Genomic DNA, 18,128 nt, shown 5'->3' with positions numbered 1-18,128 from the left:
TGGCACACCTTAAAAGTGTTTGAGAGTCTTTGGTGTCATACCGAATATCCTCAAACACCCACAAATATATTAAAAAGATTAATAAATGAAGGGATTCTGGACTGCAGGGTTTCTTCATTCTTTCTTTTCAGATCACTTGTTTAATTATGGTGTCCTATCTGTGTATAATGTGGATTGACTATAATATACTTTTCATATTTACCCTACTGTTGCATTCAGCTTACAAGAGGCTATTCATTTCCATTTCAATTTTTTTTAACATTTCAATCATGTGGTGTTAATCTAGAAATCCAAGAATTCTATGAAATTGAAATACTTAATACCAACAGCCTCCAGATCCCAAATCTTCAAAAGACTTTTATTTTATTATGAGTAATTTTCCTGATTTTAAAATTCCTTTGGCTTCATTCTGGGATCTTTGTGACATGAAGCAGCATGAAGGATCTAACAGAAAAGAGATAGAGAAATTAGTAGTCTGATAAAGAATATCAATTTGAAATCAACTCTTTTGAAATTAATTTCAGCTGCTAAGTTCTATTTTTGTTGTCTCTTTAGCAATGATTGCATATTTTTTTTCAAATTGCAGTACAGTAAATACTTGGGTAAAACAGCTTCTGAAGACAGGGAATCAAAATCAACATTTCAATTAATGATCTTTGATCAGAAGTTAACAAGTTTAATGGAAGAAAAGTGCATGTTAAAAAAAATAGCATGTCAAAATTAGCAGGATTTTAATTTTAATTTTAAATTAATATTTTCAAAATTCAAGATTCCTTTATATAATGTACACAACATATAAGATTACATGAAATTGCCTTCTGGCTGCTGTAAACCAGACAAAGAGTCGCCATTAGTGTCACGAGTGCCCCTAACAGAATGAGAGAAAGAGAAGCAAAAGAAAGTCCCTTTAGAGTCATTGAGTGTCCATGGGTTTGTCTCCAGTGCTCCCACAGCCTCTGCAGCCACACAGTCTCCGGTTTGATCCATCAGCCACCCGAGCTCCAGATCCAAACATCCATCACAATCAGAAGCCTTCAATACCTGAATCTCCTTGGGAGCCCTTCTTCCAAACAGCACCCTCTTGAATCCTGGCTCTGATACAGTGTTCCCACAAGCCAGTCTCCAGCAACCCATGCACATCCCCCCCATCACAAAATAACCAAGGCTTGCGTGGTCCCTCAGCTAGAGAGCCCCTCACTGGTACGCTGCCTATCATTATCGTCCTGTAAGGTCATCTCCTGTGCTTCTCGTCCTCAGCGGTGAGGGGGGTGGGGGGGGGGGTTCTCCCTGTTCCTGGTGCCCTATTCTGGTTTTCTGCTCTCTAAAGCATACAACCCTTCGTGGCTGCTGCCGAGCACAGGCGATGCCATTTTGGGCACACACACGTGGATGTAGGATTTTAGTTTAAAAACACTATTGACTCCTTTTAACAGACCATTTAATCCCTGTACAGAGCCATTGGCATTAGGATCAGGCAGTTGAACGCTTTGGAGCAGCGCTTTTTCTTTGTTCTCTGCTTTCCCAGGTTACATTAATAAGGCCAACTTTTGTACTCAATTGCACTTGTGATGGTGGTGGTCAGATACTTTCTTGATAGTTTGTTGATAATAAGTTTATTGTCATATGTTATGTAGTTATGCACTAAAATTATTACTTAATGCAGCTAAATGGGTACCTAGTAAAGAGAAAATAAAACAGCCGCAATAGTATATATTAAATTAAAAATGGCAGCTCATACCAGGTTCCAGCTACACCTTGTTTTAAAATGTTTCACGTCTGATCCCTTTTCCTTTTAAACCTCATCTGTCTCACCTTAAAACTATGTCCACTAGTTGTATATTGACTTGGAATTCTTATGAAAGATCATTTTGATACATCTTGATACATCCCCTCTGTTATGGGAAATGTGCTCTGGCTATCTACCCAACATATGCCTTTCATAATTTTGTATATTTCTATCATGTCACCTTTCAGCCTCCTCTACTTTAGTGGAAATACAACCAGCCTATCTAAACTCTCTTGATATCTTGTCTTCCAATCCAGACAAGTTCCTTGTGGCTATATCCTGCACCACCTTTTGCACAATTCTGTTTTCCTTTAGTGTGGTGAACTGAATCTTCCTAACCAATGTTTTGTACAACTTTTACCTCGATATCCCAGTTCTTGTTCTCCTTGCCTTGGCTGATGATAGAAATTGCCAAATATTTTCTTCACCGCTATGTTGACATGTCTTACCATTTTCAGGGAATTGTGAACTTATCAACCAAGGACTCTCTGTTCATTATCAGTCCCTAGAGCCCTATCATTTGCTGTGTAGGTTCTGTCCTGGTAGAACATCACTTTGCTCTTGTTTGTGTTAAATTCCATCTGCCTTTCCCTTGCTCAGTTTTCCCATTGATCTTCCCGATGTAACCACAGACAACCTTCTTCATTGTCCACGATACCACCAATTTTAATATTATCTGAAAACTCACTCATCCATCATTACAAATCATTAAAAAAAAACTATTAATTTGAAAAGCATCTCTTCATTATAACCCTTTGCCTCCTGCCACCAGACCAATTTTGTATCCATTTGGCTAGCCAATCCTGAATCCTATGAGAACCTTCCCCCTCCTGACTTTGTAACAAAAATTTAGGTTGACATTCCAATAGAGCTTTGAGTTGGTGTTTAGTTCCATTTGATATCAGGTGGATGCAAAAGATTCTGTCATTTGGGGAGAGAAAGGCAAGTTATTCCCACCTTTGGTGTAGTGATTAATAATTTGTCACTCAAGATTGCAAACCAAAATATACCTTGGACTCTTCTTGATTTTTCCCTTTTTCCCCATGACCTTAAATATCTATTTTAATTGCTGAGAAGCATTTGGGATGTTTTGAATTGTTTGGTTTTTGAAATTTGTTCTCTTTCATAATTTAACTATTATAATATTTATTTTAAAATTATTCAGAATTAGGATCATAAAAGCACACATGGAAGACTGAAGAATAACACACACTATTTGTACACTAACATAATGAAGCAAACACTAAAAGCGGTTCAGTTCCTTTGAAATACCACTTAAAGTTTTAGAAGAACATTGGTTTGGAGGTAAAGAGTGAAATTCTTTCAGCAGTGATTCTCAAATTTTATTTGTGCTGATAAACTGATTGCTTGTCAATGGATAAAATGTACTTTTAAGATTCTTGCACAATAATTAAATGATAGCATTTTTTTTGTTATCAAGACACATAGTTCTTGAATCTATTTCTGCTTCCTTTCAGTAAAATCGACTGTACTGAACTATCAAAATGCTGCAACAGGTCTTTTCCCTACCAAAACAATTGGCAATTGTAATACTGCAAAAGTTCGAGATTGCCTTTATTGTGCTGCCAGCGTTTGGGCTGTTGCACTTGCTTATAGGTAAGTGCAATTCTTGTGTAATGTTGTGTTTTAATATCAGGTTTTACACATTTGTCTCTCTGTAGAGGTTGGCAGCTGAAGGCCATTCATCATATGGGCTAAATAGAGTTGGTAATTGAGTTCCTAGAATTGTTTCCAGAGACCTGAACTATTGATCCTGGGTCAGTAGTACAAATGCAAGTAGTTAAATAAATCTATTTGTCAAAAGAGGAAGATAAAAGGCAATCAACTATTGGCCAGTTAGTTTAACATCTATTGTTGCGAGATGCAAAAGTCAATAAATGAAGAGCAATAACTAATCATGTAAAAAAAACTGAATATAATGAAAGATAGTCAACGTGGTTTTAGAAAGATAAATTATGTTTGACAAATTAATTTGAATCTTTTGAAGATATGACAGGGAAGAATTAGATACTTGCTCTACCACAATTTGATCGTGCAAACACTGCAAAACTCTGTGAAATCTCTTGGAGGGATGCAGTGCCAGAAAGCCCATGCGACTCTCTCACTTGCAAAATACCCCACCTTCTTCAGCAAACAACAGGAGTTATCCTTCTCTTGGTCAAGCTGTTGACTTAGGTAAACAAAATCCAGGAGTGACCCTTCTGTGAGCACCTTGCAGAAAGGTCAGAAGCCTTGTAGTTAACCAACCATCCAGCCTGTCTCCAATTCCAAACAATGATCTATGCATTTCATGACATAATTTCAATTAGCACCTACTTGTGAAATGGGCATAAAAGTCTCCAAAGCTCCTGCAATGTTACTAAATATGAATTCTTCAGTCTTTCAAATAAGATCTGTTTTAAAATGTGTGTATGTACGTCACCTACTCTAATTTTACAAAATTCCTCCCAATATTTACACTCCATTACACATGCTCATTGAATTTTTTCAGCCAGCATCCATTCATCACCAAGCAGCTACAATTCAATTAGCAACATTCAGTTTGTATGCTATCCTTCATTTGTTCAAGACAAGCTGATGCCAGATACTTAAAAGAGCAAAATTATTACCTTTCACACTTGTGAATGATATGAGCAAGACACAATTTAATTAAGCAAGCATGCTAGTTTATAGTTGAAAATTAAAAGTATTCTTTCCATTAAGCAGCTAAAAATATACAATAATAATGACTGAATTTTATTTTAATGTAGCTGATGCCATACCTAATGTAGTGCACATATATTCAAGAACATTTGTTTTGACCTGTATGAGGCAAGTTTTTAAGATGAGGTAAGGGATCTCTGAAAGTAAACAGTATGCAGCAGTATTTATGGCATGGAAGGAGTTCCTCTGGCTCATTGTGTGCAGGCTAGTCAGAAACGGAGTTATTTTGGTTATTTCAGTTTTCCAACTTTGCACATCACATGTCCTCCTGGTACTTTTGTGAACATGTACCTTGCTTCCACCATCCCTTGAAAACAAGGCTTCTACTATTATTGGGTGAACCCCCATTATTCCTTTCATTTATAATTTTGTATTGTCATTTTTTTAATAATCAGATGCAATTCAGAAAGAGAAATGCTTACAAAATTTAATATCCAGTTCAGTAAATCACAGTTTTCCATTGAAGTACCTGTATAAATTATTATTAAAGTGGAACTATATTAACAGTGTTCATCAGCACCCAGGAAATTACAGTAATCAACTTACAAATTAACTCGTTCATGAAGCGGCATTCTATGGTCATTGGACATAACTTGCATTTTAAAGAAGGATCAATGGACCCCTAGATAAATAAAAGTTGCAAAATCATTTGAACGCAAAATATTGACGCAAAAATCTTAAGTTCAATGTGAGAAAACTGTGGTTGAAGCATTTCCTCTATCAGCAATTGTGAAGTTCAATTTAAAACGACCCATTAAAGAAGTAACTTGACAGTTTTGCCACAAAATGATGAAGTAGCACTTTGGTTGAAATGCAAAGCATGACAGTGAGAAATTAGGATGGATGATTTTTATAGATTTGTTTCTCCGTTACTATGGACTATTCCTTAAATGACTCTATATTCTTAAGTTTCTATAAAATCTTGCTTGACCAGGTTTTAATGGATGGATCACTTTTCGTATTATGACTTTTTTGTTTTTAATACCTGAGCAAATTATATTTACAAATTGGATCAAAATATAATCAGACACATATATAGAATTTGCATCACAGAAAATAGCTTTCTGCCCCAATCAACCTGTCTCAGCTTTGAATTAGCATTCAAGCAAATAGGCAGTCATCCTTTATCCAGTCTGTTAATTATTTTGAACTCTAAAGCATCTGACTATAATTGATCCGTGTTTATAAATAAAAACATGAAGTGAGTTATTTATGTTGTCTTGTATCTTTTTAACCTTGTACTGTTTTAAAAGCTGATTTTTTAAAAAAAAAATACATTTGCACTTACTTTCTAAAGAAAATTACCAGCACATTTTGAAGCCTTGCTTGTTCATTACTTTGTCATGGTAATGATGTTCAGTCATATTTGGCAAAACAGATTTTAAATCTGTGTAATTTATATAGAGATGCTTAAATTTGCTTAGTCACTGAATGATGTCTCTCAGTTAATAAAGTTAATGGAGATTTGGCATTGGGAAAATTGATGTGTAATTGATCTTTATTTTGATAAATTGTACTGTTCTTATCTTTCTAATATAGGCGTATTGATGATGACAAGGGAAGGACTCATGAGTTGGAATATTCTGCCATAAAATGCATGCGTGGAATTCTTTACTGCTACATGCGTCAGGCTGATAAGGTAACTTTGATGTGCGGATATGAATTTTACTATTACACTTTGAATTCATTTATTTACAAATTCCTTTTTTCAGAAAAAAACACATTTTAAAAACTTGTGATATCCGAGGTTCGCCTGAATTTGCAAAAAAAATGACTTTGCCAGTTAATTATCTTGTCTTTGGTAATCACATTACAGGGAACATGTGATTGCACTGGAGAGATTGCAAATGGATCTCGCAAATTGGATAGTTAGGTTGTATTCACTGGAACTGAAGAGATCAAGCAAAGACTTTATTGAGTTTTATAAAATTATGAGGGACTTGAGCAAAGAAAAAAAAAGGATCCTGTTTCCTTACTAGTAAACCCAAAAGTCAGAGGCGATTGGTAATAAAATTAGAAAGTGATAGGGATCTGGAACTTCCTGTCAGAAAGGGTGGTGGAATTGGAAAAGAAATGCTACATGGTACATAAGTGGTTATTTGCATCACTTTTGAATCAGAACACTTCTTTTAAGCTATGTACTGATATTATTAATGTTTTTCATAAATATGCCAGCAAAATGAAATGAGTAACAATATGTGGTATTATTATCCAATGTGCTAATGGAAACCATTAAGGAAAATATGACAAAAGTATTTTTCTTTTCTGTCATTTTTTGCATAGAAATAATTTGTGCAGCATCTTTTATGATAATGGGTCTTTGCATGTGCTGTACAGTCATTAAATTGTTTGATGTATAATCACTGTTGTAATGTAGGAAATTGTGCCAAATGTTAACCAGTTGTTCACACCCTTCTCTGGTAAATAAGAGTCATGCTCTGAATAATTACCCCATGAATTCCGCTGCAATTTGAAAACGTGAATTTTTGACATATTGTTCCTTCAACCAATTTCCTTTAACTGCCACATGAAAATGTAACCTGTGATCCTTGCCACATCACATTATTTTTCATCTAAAATCCAAAATGACAGAGGATATGATAAAGAAAGAAAAATATGGATGGACACCAGATAGAAAGGAAACTAAACTGTAAAGATGAATATAAATAAAATAGTTGAGAATATAGAGAATAGAAAGTTATAAAGGACAGCAGATACATTTTTAATTCTTAAGTATCTTAAGAATGTGAATGGGGTGACTATCTGGTCATTACATGTGCACATAACATGTTTGGGCAATGAGTCCAGGTTCCAGGCAGCAGACATTATTAATGTCTCTATATTAATTGAGGTTTAAATCAGGAGTTGTTGGCCTTGGAGCATTCGGGAAAGAAATAATCTTGTGAAATTGAACATAATGGGTGACATCAGACACTACTAGTGATTAGACCAGAGAGGGATAATTGAATTATTCGAGGGAACCATCACAATTGCATGTCTCAATCCCTGTTGTTAATCTCAACGCCAAGAAGAATGTTATTTTCAAATTAAAATGCAATTGGTGCCTAGATCAATCGCATTATTCCATTTTATTTCAATGTAGATATATTCTTTCACATGATCATTGGGTCCAGCCTGATGCTCCTACAAACATGTGCACTAGAGTTAATTTTCAATAATCAGTGAGGCCACAGTTCTACCTACTGTCTTCAATAATCAGTGAGGCCACAGTTCTACCTACTGTCTTCAATAATCAGTGAGGCCACAGTTCTACCTACTGTTCCTGTCTGCATCCCATAGCAATATCCTCAGACTGCCACCATTCATTGGTTTATTAATATTGCTTATTCCATCATAAGCTCAGAAAATTGACTTTTTTGGGATCCACACTGTTCTTTTCCACTTTTCCAGTGTGTGTTTGTGTTCATTTATTCTTCATTGTAAATCTTTGATTCTGATCTTTCATTCTGCATTATATGATTTGTTTCAACAATGTTTCATCAGTGAACAAAGATGTGGGAAACACACTGGTACTTTTTAAAATTAATTTGAGGGATATGGGTTTTTCCAGTCTCAATTTTGCAGTCATTAATTTCCCATGCCTAATTACTCTTGAAGATGGTGGAGAGCTGCCTTCTTCATCAACTGCATTCCTTGAGTTTCCACAATGCTGTTGGGAAATTCTATAATTTTGACTCAATAATTGTGAAAGATTGGCAATATATTTGAGTCATCTCCGCAAACAATTCCCAGGCAGAGGGGTTCCTGAGCTGCTTTTGCCCTTGCAGTTGGGAGAGATTGTGGGTTTGGAAGATGCTTACTACAGAGTTTTAGTGAGTTGTTACAATATATCCTGTGGCGGGTACAAATCTGTATGTCAGTGATGGAGTGAGTAAAGGCTTGCTAATGGCATGCCTATCAAGTGAGCTGCTACATCCTGCATGATGTGAAAGTATAATTACAGCACTAAAATCACAGCGTCCGCAAACTTCTGTGTTTCATTCCATTCAGTTGCTCCACTGTGAAATTTCTTTGAGGGATGCCTACCCTTAAGAATTTATTCTCCATACCTAGAAGGATTCAAGCCAGAAACATTGGTTATGTATCTTTACCTCCTATGGATTCTGCTGAATTCCTCCAGTATTTCTGTTTTTACTAAGTCCTGTAAGCTTCTTGAGTGTTGCACTCATCCAGGGAGGTGGAAAATATTCTGTTACACTCATGAATTGATCCTCATTCAAAAGGAGTTGGGAGATGAGATACCACAGGCTTTGGCCTTTGCTTGTAGTCACTTTATATATTTTTGTGTTTCCCTGTTTTGTTCACAGTGTATGGTAACCCCCAGTATATTGATACTAATTCAGTGATGGTAATGCCATTGAATGTCAGTGGGTTATAGCTGGATTTTCTCTTCTTAGATATTGTCAGTGCTTGGCATTTGTATGATATGAATGCTTCCTGCCACTTATCAACCCAGGTCTGGATATTGTCCAGATTGTTGCATTAATTGTAAGTCCTTAGTGAAGCAGAATTGGAATTTATTGTCATGAACAAGTCATAAAATATGGTGTTTTGAGGCTGCATCATAATGCAAACATTCATATTCTAAACCATCTTACAATAATAATATACAAATAGTAGTGCATGAAAAGTAAGGCGGTGTCTTTGGTTCATTGATCATTCAGGAATCTGGTGGGAGTGGGGAAGAAGCTGTCCTTGTGCTGTTGAGAGCTTGTCTTTAGGCTCCTGTACCTTTTTCCCGATGGTAGCATTTGTATGATATGAATGCTTCCTGCCACTTATCAACCCAGGTCTGGATATTGTCCAGATTGTTGCATTAATTGTAAGTCCTTGGTGAAGCAGAATCGGAATTTATTGTCATGAACAAGTCATGAAATATGGTGTTTTGAGGCTGCATCATAATGCAAACATTCATATTATAAACCATCTTACAATAGAGGCTTTTTTTTTTAAGACACTGCCTTTTGTAGATGACCTGGGTGGAGTGAAGTCTGGTGCCTATGATGTTGCAGGCTGAGTTAACATGCCTCTGGAGTTTTTTCTTTTTCTGACATTGATGTCTCCATATCAGACCGTGATGCAACCAGCCAGAATGCTCTCCATGGTATACCTGTAGAAATTTTCAAGAGTCTTTGGTGATATACCCAATCTCCTCAAACGCCTCACAAAGTATAGCCTCTGGTGAGCTTTATTCATGGTTGTATCAACATGGAGGCTCCAGTATAGATCCTCATAGATGTTGACACCCAGGAATTTGAAGTTTCTGACCCTCTCTACTACTGAGCCCTCACTGAGGACTGGGTTGTGTTCCCCTGACTTCCACAATCATCTCCTTGGTTTTGCTAACATTGAGCGCAAGGTTGTTGGCGTGACACTATCTTCATCCTGTACACTTCCTCATTGCTGTTTGATTCTGCCGACATCTGTAGTGTCATCTGCAAACGTAGATGGCATTGAAATTGTGCCTGGTCTCACAGTCGTGTGTATAATGAGTAGAGCAGTGGACCAAGAACACATCCTTGGGGTGCGTGTGTGTTGAATATCAGTGAGGAGGAGATGTTGTTTCCAATTTGTACTGACTGTGGTCTTCTGATCAGAAAGACAAGAATCCAGTTGCAGAGGGGGGAGGTACAGAGGCCCAAAGTTTGCAGCTTCTTGATCAGCACTGAGGGAATAATAGTATTGAAGACTGAACTGTAGTTAATGAAGAGCATCCATATGTATGAATTTCTGTTTTCGAGGTGATCCAGAGCTGAGTGGAGAGCCAGTGATATTGTATCTGCTGTGGAGCGATTGTGACGATAGGCGAATTGCAGTGGGTCCGGATCTTTTCTTGGGTACATGTTAATTTTGGCCATGACCAGCCTCTCAAAGCATTTCTTTACAGTAGAAGGTAGTGCTACCGGGCAATAGTCACTGAGGCAGCTCACTCTACTCTTCTTGGGCACCACGATGATTGATGCCCTTTTGAAGCAGGCAGGAACTTCTGGCTGCAGCAGTGAGAGGTTGAAAATGTCCGTGAACATTCATGCTAGTTGGTTGACACATATTTTCAGTACCCTGCCAGGTACATGGTCAGGTCTGACGCCTTGCGAGGGTTCACCCTCTTGAATGATGTTCTGAATGGTGATCAGCTGGAGATGATCAGGCTAGGACACTACCCTAGGGAAATTCTGCAGAAATAATCCAACAATCTTAAAACTCCAATAAACAGAACCATTACTTTGGAAGAAAATTGCTTTATGTAGAGTGTGTTTTTGTAAGCTTAATTTATATTCACAGTACGATTCAGAAGAGATGATAGATTAATTGTATGCAGGTGGGTTAATGGAGTAATTGTGCGATTGGTGGGTTAATGGAGTAATTGTGCGATTGGTGGGTTAATGGAGTAATTGTGCGATTGGTGATTAATGTGGTTTAAATATTGCACACAGATGGTGTTGGAAAAGGATTCTTGTGTTTATTCTTGTGGATCATAAAAAAATTCTTGATTTGCTACATTTTGTAATTTGTGAAATGTTGCCAGTTACCCTGAATAACTTTATTTGATTCCAAATGGTTACTGTTTTATTGTATCTATAATTAAGTTTCATGTGATTATAACAGGGTATTTTATTTTAGTTTTTAACTTTCATTTAGCTTGGTAAGAAGCCCTTATGGTCCATGAGCCCACGCTGCCCAAATATGCCCATGTGACCAATTAACCTACTAACTCTATGTCTTTGGAATGTGGGAGGAAACCCATGAGACACTTGGAGAATATACAAACTTGCAGACAATGCCAGATTTAAACCCAAGTTGCTGGTGCTTTAGTAGCATAGTACTAACTGCTACACTAACTGCCACTTTTCTCTCAAACATAATTTTATGTTTACTCTTTTTAAAAAAAAAAAAATCTTTGTGCTGTAAAATGCTGCAAAATATAAGAATTGGGTAACATTTCAACAGGAATATAGGAAAAAGAATAGATAATTAATTCCACAATGTATTCAGACATTAGCCCCTTTCACACTTGCAAGTGGCCCCAGGAATTCATCACCAATCGGCCTTCTGAGGATCTAGTGTGGAATGAAAATCGTCTCACCGCCTAATGCAACCCTCTGCGTCTGCAGACACCCGCATTTCAATCAAGCAAGCATAGAACTGGCAATTGCATTCGAGAACAGAAATGACCCAAATTTCAGAAACATGAAGGAAGAAAGGATTAAAACGAAGATATAAACTTTGCCATGGTAAAGTCACAGCGGGGAAAAGAGAGAGAGAGGAAATAGCAATAGCAGATCATTTTAAACAGCATAGGAAAGTTGGTAATGCTGAAACACACAATTTAAATGACCATGGGGGGGGGGGGGGAAGGCAATGGGTGATCTGCAGCAAAGAAACCTCTCCACGAGTGTTCTGGTGCATGCAGCCATGCATACATCCCTTCTCTGCCGCAGGCATTCTGAGAGGGCAGGTCCACCATCACTTTTTAACCATGGTATTTATAAATTGTCCACTGTTGCTATTTATTGCTAGCATTTTCTAATGGCCCTTTCTTAAGGTTTACCTAGATCGGCACAACAACAACAGGGGTTGAAGGGCTCAAACTGTGCTATACATAAAGCTTAATTACATTATAATTAGGCATGTTTAACTTTGTTCAAATATAAGATCATAATACATTGATCAGGATTTTGGGCAGGTTCACAGTCACTTAATATGTCATGATGTCACTGGTAAAAGGTGGACCAGTCCTAACCCCAGGGATGGCTCCTTGGCAAGAGTGAATGCGTGCAGTATCCCAGTTAAGAGTGGTCCAGTGTGAACAGGAAAAATACCATTCCTATCCCAGTACACTGAATGGCTGATTTAGTGGGAAGCAAGTGTGAAAGGGGTTAAGCAATGCCTCTGGTCAATTAAAACCACAATTACCTTGATTCCCAAGCTCAGCAAATATTAGTTGATTTTATTTGTAAAAGATATCATTTGAATAATGTGTTCATCATTTAACTCTTTAATAGCCTTGGTTTGATTCTAAGCACTAATTATAAATTCCTCGAGAAATAATTTCTCTCTACGTCCTCTAATAAAATCACATGACTATTTGGAAAATTTTAATTAGCCCATTCCATGTACATCTATCAAGTCAAATCAGGCAATCTTTCTCAGTAATTTAAATCTGAATATCCAGATTAATTTTGGAAAGCCTCGACCATAACCTCTCCAAACACAATATTTCCTTCCTTAAATTCAAAATCAGGTGCTCATAACGGGATCTGAATTAAGATGTACACAATTTAAATACCACTTCCTCTCCAATAACTTCCAAATTCCATGAGGTAAAGGTCTTTTGGTCATGTTACACCTTCAAGGCACATCTGGACATCTACATTCCTTTGGTTTCTTCCTTCAAAATACAAATTTATTGTCCAAGTGCATACATGGCATTACATACACACCTGAAATTCAAGGCAAAATTTCTACTTATCTGTAACTGTAAACTGTATTCAAGAAAAAGACACCTACAAAACAGAAAATGTAAATAAAGAAATGTTTTTAAAAAACTGTAATACAGAAAAAAATATTCAATAATAAATGATGTGCAAAGTAAGAATCCTGAAAAGAGTCTCGGAGTCTTCAGGTGTATAATGGTGGAGGGGTAGCAACTGTTGATGATGAAGGACTGGCAACTAATAAAATATTATTGGTTTTCCATTCTTAATTCCGAAGTAAATGTTGTAACACATTGCACTCTGCCTACCACTCACTAAACTGTTTGTGTTCCTTTGTAAATTTGTGTGCGAATTACCTAAAATAGACTATTCGCAGCTACTTACGAATAGAAAACCATTCAAAGTCTCTGCATCTTTAGCTTTATATCCATACATTTCCATCACTATACATTGTGCATTCATTGTTATTTATCAGCATTGTCCCCTCTGTAACAAAAGAGTTCAACACCATGGTCTTTTTCCATAGCTCCCTTGGAAATTTATTGCCCTTTTGGTTTATTTGTCAACTTTAATATATTATATTCATTCAAGTCAGCTCCACCTTTACCCCATTTAAAACAAAGGAAATAGAGCTGAGCCCATGACTTGATCAGCCATAACCTTATTAAATTTCTTTTCTTTGGCTTGGCTTCGCGGACGAAGATTAATGGAGGGGTAATGTCCACGTCAGCTGCAGGCTCGTTTGTGGCTGACAAGTCCGATGCGGGACAGGCAGACACGGTTGCGAGGGAAAATTGGTGGGTTGAAGTTGGGTGTTGGGTTTTTCCTCCTTTGTCTTTTGTCAGTGAGGTGGGCTTTGCGGTCGTCTTCAAAGGAGGTTGCTGCCCGCCGAACTGTGAGGTGCCAAGATGCACGGTTTGAGGTGATATTGGCCAGTGGCCCACTCCTGTTCCTATTTCTTTTGTTCTTATGGATATACATGTTGAAAAGACGAAGCACCATTTCAGATCCCCGGACATGCCTCCATCACATCCTGCCAATTAGAATATGTTATTTTCCATTGACTGATAACAATGTAATTTAGCAGCCTGTTTTTACAAGATTGCCTCATTTATGATGTTTCTGCTAATAATCTCAAATTCAAACTCATCAAATATGTCTGGATATATCCTGTTATACAACACCTACAGGTACTTATCCACTATTAGTAACTTTATCTTGAGGGGGGGGGGAAGAAATCAGACCATTTAATCAATTTTCACCCATATATTCAACTTAACTGTGTATTTAATCAAATTACTGTTATTAGGTGGAAAGTTTCAAGCAGAACCCAAGTCCATCAAACTGCCTGCATTCTGTGTTCAACATCTTTACAGGTGATGAAGTCCTACCATATGATGCGTATGGACATCTTCAGGTAAGATAATGCTTTCTCACAATTCTGATTCTTTTGACAAACATAGAACCATTAACATTATTAGTATATTTGCCCTCATTTTTTGATGGTTGGTTGGTTGATTGACTAAGTTGGGAACATTTCATTGTTTTTATTTATCTTTTCATTTTTTTCCTTCCAGATTGATGCTGTATCTTTGTTCTTACTCTATTTAGTAGAAATGATTTCCTCAGGACTACAAATTATCTACAATACAGATGAGGTATTGTTAATTTATGTACTTGGTTTTCAAAAATGCTGACCAAAATAATCGTAATGCAATAATGTTGTTGAAACTGTTTCCTTCAGCTTTGAAAATATAATAATTAATCTCCATTAATGCTTCACTGAGGAAATCCAGTCAGTCTACAATGTTTGTAGATAGGTACAGCCTAATGGAGGACAAGATAACTGAATGGAAGGAAATGCAGTGGTTCTCAACCTTTTTCTTTCCACTCACATACCACCTTTTGTATTCCCTATGCCATAGGTGCTCTGGGATTAGTAAGGGATTGCTTAAGGTGGTATGTGGGTGAAAAGAAAATGTTTGAAAACCACTGTACCTCATTGATTCATTATGTGCACGGTTTCATAACTCCAAAGGAAATGGCCCAATGGCCATTTTTCTCAAGCACAATATTCCAGTAACAATTGGGTCTAGAGCAGTAATCACAGAGATTACTTAAAGTGGTAGGTGAGTGGAAAGAAAAAGGTTGAGAACCACTGGGCTGAAGAGAAAAATTATGTTCAGAGCAAGAAGGTTAAAAGAAAATGGTACAATAAGAAAAAAGTCCCTGGGAGGAGAGGACAAAATCATTTTAATCACTTCATTAAGCAAGGAATATGGCAGCACCTGGCACATTTGAGTCTGAGTCCCTTTCATCAGAGTTTAATTTTTCTTTCAGTTAGTGATTGGCAGGGGAATTCAGAACTTAGCCGAGTGATGCTAAGAAACCAGGTGAAGCTTACACCAATCGAGTAACTGAGGACTTGGCTCAAATGGATGATTCTGTGTACATTTGACAAGAGTTGCTTCCACTGCTAACAAAAATGTATTTGTGCTCAATCCTGCAGGATTCATCGGAACTAAGGGATGTGGGCGAGCTAAGAGAGTGGGGCAATTTATGTGCTAGGCAGTTACGGATTCAACACTATCAGGATGTCAGGGTGAGGGGCAGAAGATGGGTCAGGGTGAGGGTAAAATCATAGAATTGGGAGAGGGCAGTTTCTGTGTAGAGGATGTTGCCCCTGGGCCTAAAGAGCTTCTGTGTATGAAACACTGTCGCTGTATTCTGCTGCTCTTTGATTGCTCATTTTTGCAAAAGTGACCAATGTGATGTATTTCCTTGGTAATGTGGGATATTGAAAAGTATTTTCTGCATTTTTAACCTATTTAGTTCTCCAAGAACTTGAGTGTTTTAAACAACTCCAAAACTGGGAAGTGCTGTATTGAATTTTAACAATCATTTGTACATTGTTTCATGTCACTGTTATTGCATTGCATTCTGGCTGAAGGGCATTTCCCATCACATAATTCTGAAATAGAACACCACACAATTGAGAACTAGCTTATATTATGAGTCATGTGTAAAGTTGCAATCAAAGTGTACATATTAAATATAGCATGAAATGGCAGGGCTGCAGCCAAAGCTCTCAACCATGGCTAGAGCTGATCGCTCTGAAGCTGCCCTCTAATTTGCAGTGAATGTTATCTAGATAGAATGGCTGCAGCTTTTGAGAAGACAGTCCTTCTTATAATGTGATTATATTGATCATGGCTTAAATGAATGATTACAACTCCCTGTTTGGATTATTGATAATTAAATACTCTGTCCATTTATGCTATGTAAGTAAATTCAATTTAATAAATTTTAGAGTGCTGATGGAAGCTGTTTGGTTCATTATGCCTGAGTACACTGTGATAGACCAATATATTAAGCCCAATCTATTCCTTATTTCTTTCCCTGCAACCTTACAATTTTATGTCATGTCCAGAAACTATAAAGTATTTAACACTGTGAAAGCAACTTCCGAATCTGTTTGCATCACTGTATTAGCCATTCATTCCAAATTGTAACTACTGATTGGAGTAAAATAGTCTTTTCTCTCTGTCCGATCCTTTCCAATCAACTGAAATTTTGGTTTTTATTCTCATCCAAACAAAATCAGCTTCTATTTTGTATAGCACCTTTTAACATGTAGGAAAGCAATCAAAGCATGTTTAAAAAGGGTAGTATCAAAAATAGTACTCACAGAAGGAGGTGCCAGAATAAACACTAAAGGGAGTTTGAAAGTTTAGAGCCTTGACAGTTGAAGTTGTGGTCACCAGTGGTAGAGTGATTAACATCAAGAATACATAGTCTGGCTTGCAGAGTTGGAGGTGGTTCTAGAATTTGATAGAAGCGAGGCCATGAAGTAATACGAAACAAGATGTTGGAGAAACACGTCTATCAGCCTAACTCTCTATGTGACGTTGCCTATTGTCCTATTGACCATGCCCTCTAGCATTTTCCTGTCTATCCATCTATCCAAATGACTTTAAAATTGTATTTCAACTGATCTAGAAATGCTTCTTGTATCTACTCCACAAATTCATCCACTAACACATGGCAGAACAAAAATTGTCTATATGTAGCTTAAAGTATCCCCTAATTGTGGAATTACTTCTGTCACCCCTATTTTTAATTTCCCTCATTAATTTGTTTCTGGTCAACTGTATTTTGTGTGGTGCCTGATCACAATGCAGGATATAACAGTGTTATATAACACTTTGAAACTCCCTACATACCCTGCTTTATTCAGCGGCGCATTTACTGTTGAGTTGGTTTCCACTACAGTTTGTCCATTACTGTTGTTAGTTCACTTTACACGACCCGCTGAAGCACCTTGCTGTCATCTTCATTCTGGGTCTATTGACATGTTTCTTACAGGTCTAAATAGACCTGAAAGGAACATAACAACATAGAACTAAAGCGGGCCTGAAAGAGTGAAGGGCGAGTGGACAGTTCAGGGTCATTATGAGCCTCCTGTTGTCATGATCTTCCCAGGTCCACCTAAGCACCATGCTGCCATCTCCTCTTCAGGTCTATGGCAACGTGTTACTGCTTCACCATTCTTGGTGCTCTAACTTGCTATCCTGCACATCCTTGTATTGCACATTCTGCCATTCAACATTCTTCTCTTCACCTGGTGCCATATCATTGCTGTGCAATCCCAACTTCTCTCAATGCTAAATCCATGCTGCAATGTACCGCTAGTGAAGCAGGGTGCATAGGAAGTTCTGAAGTGGACAGGTTGGTGTTTGGAGCTGCAGGGTGATGAAGCTGCGCACTCCATATTTAAAATTTTTTAATAATATGGAGTCTCCATTTAACATGCCCTTCTGGCCCACAAGCATGTAGCCCCAATAACCCATCTAGTCTATAACCCTCGTACGTTTTGAAAGATGGGAGGAAACCAGAGCACCCAGAGGAAAGCCATGAAGGCACGAGAAGAACATGAAAACTCCTTACACGTTGTGCCGGATTTGAATTCCAGTCACTGGCGCTGTAATAGCATTGTGTTAACTGTTTCGCTAACCATGCCCTGGTTAACTTCAAACAGGTTGGCAAAAATCTTAAAGACTAGGCATATTGCTCAAGTGGATCTGGAAGAGCATGGAGTTCGAGAGAATCTGAAAGAGTGTAGGGTGAACCATTTAAAATTGTCTACCCTACAAGGTCCACAT

At 37.5% G+C, this 18,128-nt stretch overlaps 1 protein-coding gene across 8 annotated transcripts in view; it reads left to right on the top strand.

The window, feature by feature from the left end:
* phkb (phosphorylase kinase, beta) overlaps positions 1-18,128 on the top strand; it is a 167,244-nt gene that overhangs the window by 36,330 nt on the left and 112,786 nt on the right. For all 8 annotated transcript variants that reach the window (XM_069901672.1, XM_069901671.1, XM_069901670.1 and 5 more), the window contains 4 exons: positions 3,265-3,403; positions 6,050-6,149; positions 14,276-14,383; positions 14,544-14,624. In XM_069901672.1, coding sequence (XP_069757773.1) covers positions 3,265-3,403; positions 6,050-6,149; positions 14,276-14,383; positions 14,544-14,624 — 428 coding nt within the window. The remainder of the gene's footprint in view (positions 1-3,264; positions 3,404-6,049; positions 6,150-14,275; positions 14,384-14,543; positions 14,625-18,128) is intronic.

Source organism: Narcine bancroftii, chromosome 10 (genome assembly GCF_036971445.1).
Source record: "Narcine bancroftii isolate sNarBan1 chromosome 10, sNarBan1.hap1, whole genome shotgun sequence".
Lineage (NCBI taxonomy): Eukaryota > Metazoa > Chordata > Chondrichthyes > Torpediniformes > Narcinidae > Narcine > Narcine bancroftii.
The sequence above is the reverse complement of the archived record's forward strand: the minus strand, read 5'-3'. Positions and strand labels throughout refer to the sequence as shown.